Source organism: Alligator sinensis, unplaced genomic scaffold (assembly GCF_000455745.1).
Source record: "Alligator sinensis unplaced genomic scaffold, ASM45574v1 scaffold653_1, whole genome shotgun sequence".
NCBI lineage: Eukaryota > Metazoa > Chordata > Crocodylia > Alligatoridae > Alligator > Alligator sinensis.
Window position 1 is genome coordinate 654809 of NW_005842498.1, and position 11731 is coordinate 666539.

Here is an 11731-nt window from a genome sequence, read left to right on the forward strand (position 1 = left end):
GGAAACCAGTGAGTTTACAATGTTTATCACTTGAGTGACTGCACAGATTTCCTTCAAATCTAGGATGCATGCTAGAGTACCCTAGGAAATAAGTTTTTAAGACAACTCAGAAAACACTGGGTTTAGTAGTTTGAATGGAGCAAAATAGACTTGAAATTCAATGCTCTCTGTGTCCATCTGCGCATCACAGCACTCATTAATCCCCAGTGTGCAATGCACAGTGAAATCAAGCATCCCAAACATCAGTGGGTCCCCTTTTCTTGTGGCAGGACTGGGCTCTGTGAGGAGGGAGATCATTCTGTGCAGGGATAATGCAAACACAATCATGTTTTGCTGTTACCAGGGTGCTTATACACGTGCAGGGAGGTGCTCCGACACATTGTAACTACAGTGCATTGGAGCAGACTTGATTAATGTCCTCTGCTGGAGTGTGCTAATTAGCACGCTCCAGCAGCCTCCACATCTTGTGTGTCAGCATCCCCACACTTCAAAATGGCAGTGGGGACACTTTAACTAAAGTCTGTCGAACAAGCTGTAGTTAAAGCACCCCACCAAGATTTTGAAGTGCGGGGATCCTGATTCGTGAGACGCTGCAGGCGCTTTAATTAGAGCAGCTCTCAGTGCCGCTTTAATTAAAGTACCCTGCTGAATAAAAATGTGTGGAAATGTTCAAGATCTCTAAAGTTAACAGGACACTTAAGAATGCAAGCCTGGAAGGGGCCCACTCAGTCATTGAGTCCAGCCTCCTATTATGCTATGGCCAGCAAACACATGACATAATCACTTTGAGGGGCTGGTCAAGCTTCATCCTAAGAGCAGTCAGGCATTTTGCCTTCATTGCTCCCACTGAAAAGTTGTTTTAGAGCCAGTATGGTTTAATAATTTGGAACCTTCTCTTAATGTCCATCCTAGCATTATCCATGGCCAGTTTAGACCCATGCCCTACTCCTGCAAAGCTGGCTCTACAAATCACTGGTCATCAGTAACAGGTGCTCCAAGGCAGCAGAGGGGCTGTTTAAGAAGGTTCAACAGTAGGACATAACTAGGAGCAAATGAGATAAAATGGGTGAGGAGGCAGTTCGGGCAGCCTGTGAGAAGGCATTTCTTCACAGTGTGGGGCTGTGATTGTGCTGGGAGCTCTACTGCTAGAGACACTTACAGGCTGGGTTGCACCCAAGAATGGAGGATCAGCTGCAGGTGAAACACAGTAGTGGGTGGATGGGAGCTAGACCAGATGCAACTCTACAGCCCTTTTATATCACTGATTTTTATTGTTCTCCTCTGGCTCCAAGTCAAAGCCCAGCCCTTTTCCCTGTGAAATTACTTCTTTCATAGGGTGCTGCAGGTCAGAACAGGGGTGAGAGTGTTAATGCCATCCTGTTCCCTAGCAAGTTGGCACAGGGGTTCTTGTTATGGCTTTTTTTGCTAGGAGCAGATCCTATTTCACCTATGAGGCACAGAAGGTTCCTAAGTGCACTTCTGTTTTATCCTGTTTGAGTCCCTGTAAAATAGTTAATGCAAAAAAATGGGTGGGTCCTCCTCCTCCTCTCTGCTGTTTTGTGACTCAGTCTTAAGGGTGTGATGCCGGTGTTAACAAAGATAGATGCATTAAGAGTTTTCCAGGGACTTGAACAGGATAGAATAGAAGCACTCTTAGGCATCCAAGTCCATGTAGATGCCCAATAGGTCTGATAAGACCTGTTTAAGCTAGCTAAGAAAGCTCACCTGAGGTACCAGCGGTCTCCCAGTCCATACTCCCGCCCACAGATCCCAGAGCGAGGCCAGAGGCATTGTGGAAGTTTCCGCTCCAGCATGACTGTTGTGGCAACAACCTGCAAAATGCAGTAAAAAAGAAAATGATGTTAGCAAAGGGGTGAGAGACACCAGAAGAAAAGCATCCATCCTAGGAACAAGCCGCAGCGAGATCTCTGGCCCAAGTGTAGACACATTATTTCTCATGGTCACTTGTTATGAAGCACCTACACACGTCTCACTCAGCAAAGTTCCCAGACCCAACCTGTCCTGGGCAGAAGCAAATTCCTTTGCTGTAGTTTATTCCCATTGTAGGATCCCCTCCTATAAATACAGAGACACACACATGAATGCACAAGAGCCATTGCTAAGAACTCCACTCTCCCCGCATGGGAAGAACCCGCAAGTCTCCTCAGATGAGAAGGACTCTCAGAAGCCAATTTCGTTCCCTCCTGGGTCACATACATAAACTCCCACAGCCAGGAGCCCCAACCCTGCCCTCTCCTGTCTCACAAAGAGTCTCTGTACGATAGCCCATGTATTGTGACTATGTACCGCCCTCACCTGAGCTCTCCACAGCTCATCTCGCTCATGAGCCACACGCCAGTGGGTGTCCCCCATCATGGCAATGAGCAAGTTCAGCATGAGGAGGGTGGCGATGACAGCAAAGGCAGAGTAGGTGATGCCATACATGAAAGGCAGGTCCACTTCATAGTTGGCAGGGCCATCGATGATAGTGAGGAAGAGCTCAAAGGTGCTAAAAAGTGCCATGGGGTAGTTATAGAAGTGTCCTAGTTCATCAGGATCCTGGGTCTGGAAGATGATGTAGAAAGCTAGCAGAGAGAAGAAGTGGAGGAAAAGTGAGAGGAAGGCTCTGTTTCCACTACCTGCTCCACCAGCTTCTGACAACCTACATTAAGTAATGAGGACAGAATCCAGCCCAAACACTGTAGCATGGTGGCCACCAATCCCAGGTGAATTCATCCCAGATGCAGGAAGGCATAGCCTGTATTAATGGCTCTTTTGTGCACCCCACAAACTGTGGGAGTCACAGCACACTTAAAACCTGAGCGCAGTCCAGGGCTCTTCTTGCTATGTTCTCACTTCATGATGCATCCACAAATCACATCATCAGACTGAGTTAGCATAAAATAATCATGGCAACATCAGGCTGGGATTACTTATCATGACAAGGCAGGTACTAATCTGGGGCCACCCCACCCAGATCATGCAACATAGGACATGCTAGCCAAGGCATGAATGACACCATTTCTGCCTTTCTTCCACCCGCTGCCCCCATCTGGAGGAGATAGACCTGTTCATCCTGTCTGAGATGTTGCTACTACTCTAGAACTGGGCTCAAGGCCCATCAGCCCCTAACTCTTTTCCCTCCATGTCCACTTGGCTGAGATCCCACAAAAAGGCTACCTTCTATGTAACTAAATCTGTGACTTCACAGGCAGGTAATGTCAGCCCATAAATGAGAAGATAGGCTGGCTAAAACTGAGGGAATTCACTAAGAGAGGAGATAGAGAAATGAGAAGCAAGGAAAAGCCAGGAAAAGGTGGAGACAAGGAAAATAGATAGCAAGGAGTAGGAAATAGAGGAAAAATACAACAGGCAGGGCTGCAGGTCCAAGCAGAACCAGCAGTACATAGGGAGCTCCAAAACTTCTCTTCAATCCTAACTCATAAAGGGAGTTAGGGTCTGAGCAGCCCTTTCCTGGCAGCTGCTCCATAAAGCCCTGTCCTTTGTATTTCAAGAGCTTCCTCCTCAAGCCTCTACTATCTTGAAACTGCGTTTGTGCTGTTCCTTAAAGACTCCATCGATAATGTCACACCAACCTGATGCAAAGCCGAGGATCACCACTGCCATGAGCCAGCAGAAACGCATGAGGTCACCAAATATCATCTGCAGGTGGAACAAAGCAGCGGGCATAAGACCCAACAAAAGCAAAAGAAGGCAGGCGCTTCTGAGACTGAAGGGCTTTTCATATGTCTACAGAAAATAAGGCAGAAGGAACCATACAGCCTGACCACCTGCATAACACAGGCCAGAGCATTTCTTCCACTAAGCCCTGTATTGAGTCCTGAATCTGGTGTCTGATTGAAGCAGGCAGACCTCCAGACTTCATGTGAATACACCAAGGGGGGGAGAAGCCACCATTTCCTTTGGTAGTTTGTTCCATCAGGTAAGCACACTCCCTATTAAAAGAATGTACCTGATTTCTAACTTGAATTTATCTGGTGTCAGCTTCCATCCAGGGCTTCTTCATAAGTGTTACTTCACTAGGTTAAAAAACACTTTATGGTCTGGTATTGCCTCCTCAGGAAGGTATTTATGTGCCATGATCAGGCTGATTCTTGTTGATTCTTTTGGGAATCTAAACTAATTTAGCCATTTAAATTTCTCTTCACCAGGCATTTTTTTCCAGCCTTCAAACCACTTTTTGTCTCTCTCTGCTTTGTCCTTTCCCATTGTAGAACATTCTTTTTAAAACGTGGAAGTCAGAACTGGGGACAGTATTCCACTGTCAGGCTAACATGCACAGGTGTACAAATCAATCTATAAAATGCATCGTCTTAGACCAGTGATTCTGCCATGGCACCCTGGGTGTCATGAAATCCTTCTAAGGGCTACACAGGGTGCTATGCAATATTAGCAATGTTGGCTTTGCAAGTACCAATATATGATTCACAAGATAAACCCAGAAATTTCAAATAAAAATCTATAGCGTCAAAAGCATTCTGACCTGTTGTGGTCTTTCTGGGTTCTTTGCAACAGACAAATTGCTTTGTTATTCTTCCGTAATCAAAAAAAAAAAAAAAGAGTGAAAGCTGGGAGTTGGCATTTTCTGAGGGTGCCTTCAGTTAATGAGGGGTCCCTTGAGTCTTAAAAGCTTGAGAACCATTATCCTATACAACATATTTTGTTTTTACTGTGCAGCCCAGGTTATTTGCTATGACTGCTCTGTCCTCACCTCAATTTGACACTCCAGTCTTTATGTTGCCTGAACATTTTATCAGCAGCACTACTGTGCTTACTTCCAGATCACTGATGAAGACAGTGAATAAGACCCTTCATTGTGTGGGCCCAAAACATAAGCCTCCTCCTTCCCCCCCCAGCAACATTTTTTCTTTCTATATGTTCCAGACAACTGCTTAGGGAGCGGTTCTAGCTGCTGTTTAGTTCTTTTAGGTGGCTTGTGACACACTCCACACCCCCCACACCTCCATCCTGTTGTTGCTGCTGCCACCAACCCACTACCACCTCCTGAGCTCAGCCTTTGCTAGTTATTACATGGACCCAAGTGTATTCAAGGTCCAAAAGTCCAGACTTATTGTTAACTCTACACCCAGCAGTGGTATTTCTACTGTTGTATCATCAGCCCATCTACCCTGATCTCACTTCCTACCATCCCAAATCAGATCTATGTTCCATACAGGCTGGTGCCTCTGTAACATTTGATCAGGTTGTTGGTTTACTTCCCCTGAGCTGCCTGTTTCTTATCCACCTAGTGCTTGGTGGTATGGGCATATTCTATAACTAGGAAAGAGGGTTCTTCACTTGCTCTTCCCACTGTCAGTTTGGAGAATTGCCTAAAAAATATCTTCATCCTAATTATCCTTCAATATAAAGATCAACCGATGCATCTCAAGCAAAACTAAGGAAGTTATTCTCCTGCTCTTCTTGGCATTGGTGAGGCCACAGCTGGACTAATGCACCCAGTTCTGGGCACCGCACTTCAAGAAGGATATGGAGAAGTTTGAAAGAGTCCAGGGAAGAGCCACTCATATGATCAGAGGCCTGAAGAGCAAGCTATATGAGGAAAGGCTGACAGATATAGGACTGTTCAGCCTAGAAAAGAGAAGACTGGGGGGATTTGGTGGCAGCTTACAAATATATCAGAGGAGAGCATTAGGGGCTAGGCAAACAACTATTCACTAAAGCACCCAAGGGGAAAACAAGGAGCAATGGTCATAAACTCATCCATGAAGGTTTCAGACTGGATATAAAGAAAAACTTCTTTACGGTTCATGTGACCAGACTCTGGAATAGACTCCCAGCGGGGCTGGTTCAGGCACCTACCCTGGAAGTCTTCAAAAGGAGACTGAACGCACACCTTGCTGGGGTTATTTGACCCCAGCAGTCTTTCCTGGGAAGAGCAGGGGGGCTGGACCTGATGATCTCATGAGGTCCCTTCCAGCCCTAAACTTCTGTTAATCTGTGAATCTGTAAAATCCTTTCTACTTTACCATGTTTCCCTCTAGATCCTCCTTTTACATGTAGACCAAAGCCGTTCTCTCAAGACTCATATCCTAGCCCAGGATCCTCTGGGAAGGTGCTTCCACCTTGCCACATTTTCTGAGATATGATCTGAAGCGTCTGGATACCTGCTGCTTAGGTTTCATTTCTCCCGACACCTCTATCAACATCTCTTTCTAACTCACAGCCAGCCAGTGTCTTACCTTTTGGATCATGATGGTGAAGGGACCCAGCATCTGAAAGCCCCGGGCAAAGTACATAACATTGCACCAGCCCAGCACCAAGGCAAAGGACATGGGGACCACCTCTCCATTGGTGCTGGTGAGACGCATCACCATGGTGACCAGAATCATACAGGCGTAGGTAATGCTGCATAGGAAGAAGAGGTAAAGCCAGGAAAATTAGAACCACACACCCGCACAACATCCCCACCTGCAAACCCTCCAGTCTCTCCTCTACCCATCAAGAACCCCTACCATCCCACTCCATAGCCTGTGTCCACCCCAAAAGGGAGCTGCATCAAATATCGAGGGGTGGCACCTTACATGATGATGTGGAAAGGCCCTCCCAGGATGGTCTGCCCAAAGTACTTGGTGGCTCCAACTCTGAAGATATCTGGAATCTAAGAGGGACATGCTGTTTAAATGGATTCAGTCAGTTCACATTCACAGACAAGATTATGCAGTGGAACTGGATCCCCTTACCTCCAAAATTAGTATCACAATGGCTCCTATCACTGTGATGAGCTCCCCCACCAGCCTGACATCATCCTCTGGAGTCACGTAAGATTCCTGAAAGAGGCTCTAGTTAGTTAAAAACTGAGAAGACCCTTAAAACCAGATTCTCTTCCACCTGCTAGGTGCTCAAGTCCACTTAGGCCCATGTGTGAGGTCCTATTTCACCCCACTTGAGTCCCTGAAAAACTGTCAAAAAAAAAGGTGGGTGGGTCCTCCTCCTCCTCACTGCTTTTTGTGACTCAGTCTTTAGGCTGAGATGAGGCTGTGTTACAAAAGTAGATGCATTAATGCCTTTTCATGGATGTGAACAGGGTGACATAGAACCATACTGAGGTGCCTACCTAACATTTGTAACAGTATCTGGCTCTTGACTCCACCTAAACTGGGCCAAATCCAGACTGCAGGGCTCCTCACTGTGGCTGCTAGAGCTGCTTTATTGGCACCAGCAGTGGCCTCACCTCACCTCTGTCTTGCTGCAGCTGAAACAGCTGCTCTGGAAGCTGCAGCAGCAGCATTAACTCCTTTTCTGCTGTTGCCAACACAGAAGGTCCTTCAGTGTTGGCAGCAGCAGTGAAAATCTCCATGGGCTGAATGACCCACCTCCACTGGTCAGATCCTTCCTAGGCCATATGCTTGATGTTCCTGGTATAGAGGATCAAGCAGGACTATGGGAGGTGGAAAACTTGGTTTCTACTCCCAGTGCTAGCACTGGATGACTGCATAATTGTCTGGGCCAAAAGGGCCTTCTATTTGTGTGTGCATCTAGAAATACCAGGGACACTGATTTTCAGAGATGCTGAGCACGGCAGCACCCACTGGAGTCAGCTGGGGCTATGGGTGTCTGCCACTCCTAATGAGGTATCTCAAATTGTGCCCTTTGTAAACTGTTGATAAAATGAGAGACCACCACTTTGGGAAGAGTTTTCTCCTAAATGTTTCAAGTAGTTTGGATTCACAGAGTGCCAGGTTATTATTACTAATAATATACTGTACTAGTATATCCTATTATTATACTATAATATTACTATAATTACTAAGAGGGAGTGGGGAGGCCAGAAACAGCAGAAGAAGGTGAGAGGTGGGAAAGGCAGACTGAGAAGAAAACACAGGTTAGCTCTGGTTGAATGGAGGTATAGGCCAAATCCTTCTTCCCATCTGTCCTCCTGATCCTGCCTTCCTCTGTACCACACCTGGGCTTCTGCCATCGCAGAATACTTTATGCAAGTAGGAATAGTCTGGCACTGGGAGCAGTGGTGGCAGGGACCTCAGTGTGGGCTGTATCAGCCTGAAGGGGACACTGGCTACATTTTCAAAATATCAGCCTGAAGCCAAGGCTGTACCATCCACCTCCCTATCTACTGTTCCATGATTGAGATGGATTACAGCTTGCTCAAGTGTGCCCACCTGCACTGCACCCATGATTCTGAGTCAGTGCTGACCCCCAATTCCTGGGAAGAAAAGGGATGCAGGCAACAGCACCTGTAAATGGCTGCAGGGATTATTTTGCCTGCATTGGTCTAGAAACCCCTGTGAGCTCTTATAGGGCATGAGGCTCTGAAATGGTGCCAGAAATGTAATGTTGCACAGAATGTACCTGCAGCATTTTCTGGATATAGATGGTGTTGTCCCTCTCATCTGTTTTGTTGCTGTACCGTTGTTTCAGGGGCCGGTAGACACAGCACATGGTGAAGCAAATCATGTAGAGCACATAAAACAATGCCAAGATGCAGAAATAGGGCCGCCCATACTTATTCCACTTCAGGCTCACCAGCTCAGTCACAGGGGTAAGATCTAAGATCCGACGGGCCTGGGAGACAAAAAACAGACTTATCTCATTCCAGTCCACTGCTCAAGAAACAAACTAACTCACAAACCAACCACTGCCTGCACCCAGTGAAGTACCGCTGTATGATAAACTGAACAAGAATGGGCCCTTCCACTCTTGTGCCTGTACTTTTCTACCTGGCAAGTGCAGAGGAATGACTCAAATGAGGCAGGCATAGGCTGTGGGAACAGGTCAGAATTTGCCCCACTGACACACAGAAAATAAGCTGCCAGTAAACCAGTCCAAAGCACATTGCTGGTACATTCACTTTGCAAGTAACTGTATATCCTGCCCTGCCAAAAACAGAAAAACTGAGGATTGTAGAAGGAGAAGAGGCAGGGACCACAGTCCTGCTGGACACTCGCAAGGCTGAAGTTCTTTTCTTTCTTGGTCCCCATAAGTGTCCATTTTTGCTTGTTACATGGCATTTTTGGCACTTGGATGTCCTAAGATACACTATTCCTGGACACACAGCCCTGCACACATGAAGGACTACACAGTCATGACAAATGAACATTTTGTTGCTGCCAGTCTGAGTGCATACGTATGTCCAGCACTAGAATTATTCTGGATGTGTTAGTAAGAGCAGTGCCCTATAGACATCCAAAAATGTCCACTTACACAACTAAAGAAGAAGGGAGGCCCACCCTTGATCATAATAAGCTTTTCTAAGAACAGCCTGAGGCCCATATGAAAGTACACTCCACCGTGAGCTCTGTCATACCAGATTACTAGAGTGCTGAAGTGCTTTGTGATGAGTGGGATACATTACAGCTGAAGTACTTGCTTTGCCCAGCATACCTCTCTCTTCTTGGTGGTGACAATGAGTTCCAGGAGAGACAGGTCATCTCCCCAGGAATCAATCTCCGTGAGGTCATATAGGGTGGAGGTCAAGGGGCCAAAGGTCCACTGGATGTGCTTTCTTTTCTGCATAAGGTGCTGGAACATCTGGTCAGCAAAAAGGGAAGAGCTGGCTCAGACACCCTTGTGGGAGGCTGTATTCATTTGCCAAAACTACCTTCCCTTTGAAAACATCTCAGGACTTTAAATTTGCTTGCCTTAAAATAAGCTCTGAGAACACTCCTCTATGAAAGCCTTGCAGGCAGGGTGTTGGGCTGTGATCTCATCAGGTTCTCAAGCTAAGTACATTTGAAATTGATATGCTTGTGGATGGGGGATTTCCAATGAGAACCAAGCCATCTGTGGTGGAAAAATGGCTCCTTTCTTCTCTCCTCTAAACCAGCGCTGACCCAAAGGCCAATGCCCTAAGGCTATGGGACAGGGTACTCAAGAGGAGGTGTTTTATTTCCTAAATCCCTGCTGATCCCTCTCTGGGGTTCAGGACATGCTGCTAGAGATACAGGGGTTGGTGATCTTCTCCCTGAAGCAGCCCAGAACCAGTGGCCCCATACTTCCCCTTGCAGTGTCAGAGGAAAGGGGTTTAGGGGTGCAGGTTGTAGACAGTACACTTCCCCTCCAGTGATACTGGCCTTTGGTGACACTGACACAGAGCAGCAGCTGTGTTTCACTGCCTACTGCCTCCCACCCCGCTACCCCAAGGCCCCTGTGGGCAAGTGAATTCCAGAAGGTCCATATGTAAAACACTTTGGGATTCTTTGTCTGCATAGGAAATGTCTGAGCAACATCAGTTACTATTAGGAAAGTCAAGTGCCATGCACAAACTCACCACAGTGTTGCCCTCCACCCCAGCCAGCTTGAATGGAGTGAGCCCCTCATTGTTGGGGATCAAGTCCAGGGCTTCCAGCCCCCCACCACCCTTGTCATAAGAGAGGATCAGGTTGTACATCTGGCAGGCAAAGTTCTTGTTGGGCTGGAGAACCAGGATGTGAAGAATGGTGTTACCTGTCATGGGGGGATATGAGGAGAGGATGTTGATTGAGATGGGAAAAGCAATCACTTACTGATCTTAGCAGATTCTCTGACAAGCAGAGCACAGACCCTGCCCTGGCCTCATTGAATGCCTCATTGGCATTCTGCGTGACTGCACATTATGAACAGATCAACGGGAAATTATGGGAAAGCAGCTACCAGCTAAAGTTCTTCGAACTCCAGCAAGCTCTATAGACTGGCGGTGTTTTATCTATGCAGGTGTCTGTGTAAGTTCCAATTTAGGACAAGTGATCCTGAAACAGATCCATCTAGACACCTCGGATATCACTGCCTCACTAATTGCAATCCTTCTCCCTCCCAAGGGCTCAGTTAGTATCTTTCATTATTTTGAAACATTTAGTTCTTGCCTTCTTTCTTCACATAGTCAAGCTGCCTGTGATGTGCCTTGCTGCAGAGCAGAGACAGGACTCTGGGGTAGTGAACATCAGTAACAAGAGATGACTGGGCAAGCCTGGCATGAATCCTGGGCACTGCCTAAGGCAGGGGTGCTGAAATGGAGTGGAGGGGGGCACCTCATTCTCCTGCCCCCATTATGCATATTGACAGCCAAAAGGGAGGTGACATCTCCCCCCAGCAGTAAACCCCCAGCTGCTTCTGCACGTGCACCGATACCACTTTTCTGTCATGCCCACTGCTGGTATGGAGGAGGGAATATACAGTGTGTAAGGTGAGGGTATTGCAGGTGGATGGGGTGGGGAGGCAGTGCAGTATTGCCCAAGGCAGAGTACTGGCCAGTTACAATTCTGGTGAACCTAAAGGGAAATCGTTAAAAAGCCTGCTGGACATAGGCAGACCTGCAGCTTGCCCTCATTCTGGCTCTCACGCACAGTCCATGCTGCCCCATTTCACCACCCAAGATCCCCTTAAGGCTTATTTTGGACCATGCTTTTATGGAAAGTTCTGGTAAGTATAGTCATGGCTTTATCTCTGTCTCCCCTTTCTATGTTTCAGCAGACCTGCTCAGCCTCATGTGTAAGGCTACCAAATTCAGGCACAATCCTGTAAAGGGGGACTCAGAGTTTGCTCTCAAAGCATGTTGAGAGTGGCATCTTACCCAGGGCATCTTGTGCTCTGATGTCCGCTCCATTTTCTATGAGCAACCGTACAATCTCCTCACTCCCTCCACAGGCAGCAAAGGATAAAATATGCTCCCCTATAAGAGCAAGGAAACAGAGTGCAGAAAGTTAAGCCCACGAGTTGGGAGAGGAAGCAACAACAATCCCAAGCAAAGGCACTCTTT

General features: G+C 47.0%; 1 protein-coding gene across 1 annotated transcript in view; it reads right to left on the reverse strand.

The window, feature by feature from the left end:
- LOC102373747 (transient receptor potential cation channel subfamily V member 6-like) overlaps positions 1-11731 on the reverse strand; it is a 64896-nt gene that overhangs the window by 5150 nt on the left and 48015 nt on the right. Inside the window, exons 5-14 of the mRNA XM_006031334.2 lie at positions 11546-11644; positions 10268-10443; positions 9382-9528; positions 8350-8562; positions 6723-6809; positions 6564-6640; positions 6222-6387; positions 3597-3663; positions 2317-2585; positions 1726-1832 (exon numbers count right to left, since the gene is read on the reverse strand). Of these exons, the coding sequence (XP_006031396.1) occupies positions 1726-1832; positions 2317-2585; positions 3597-3663; positions 6222-6387; positions 6564-6640; positions 6723-6809; positions 8350-8562; positions 9382-9528; positions 10268-10443; positions 11546-11644 (1408 nt within the window). The remainder of the gene's footprint in view (positions 1-1725; positions 1833-2316; positions 2586-3596; positions 3664-6221; positions 6388-6563; positions 6641-6722; positions 6810-8349; positions 8563-9381; positions 9529-10267; positions 10444-11545; positions 11645-11731) is intronic.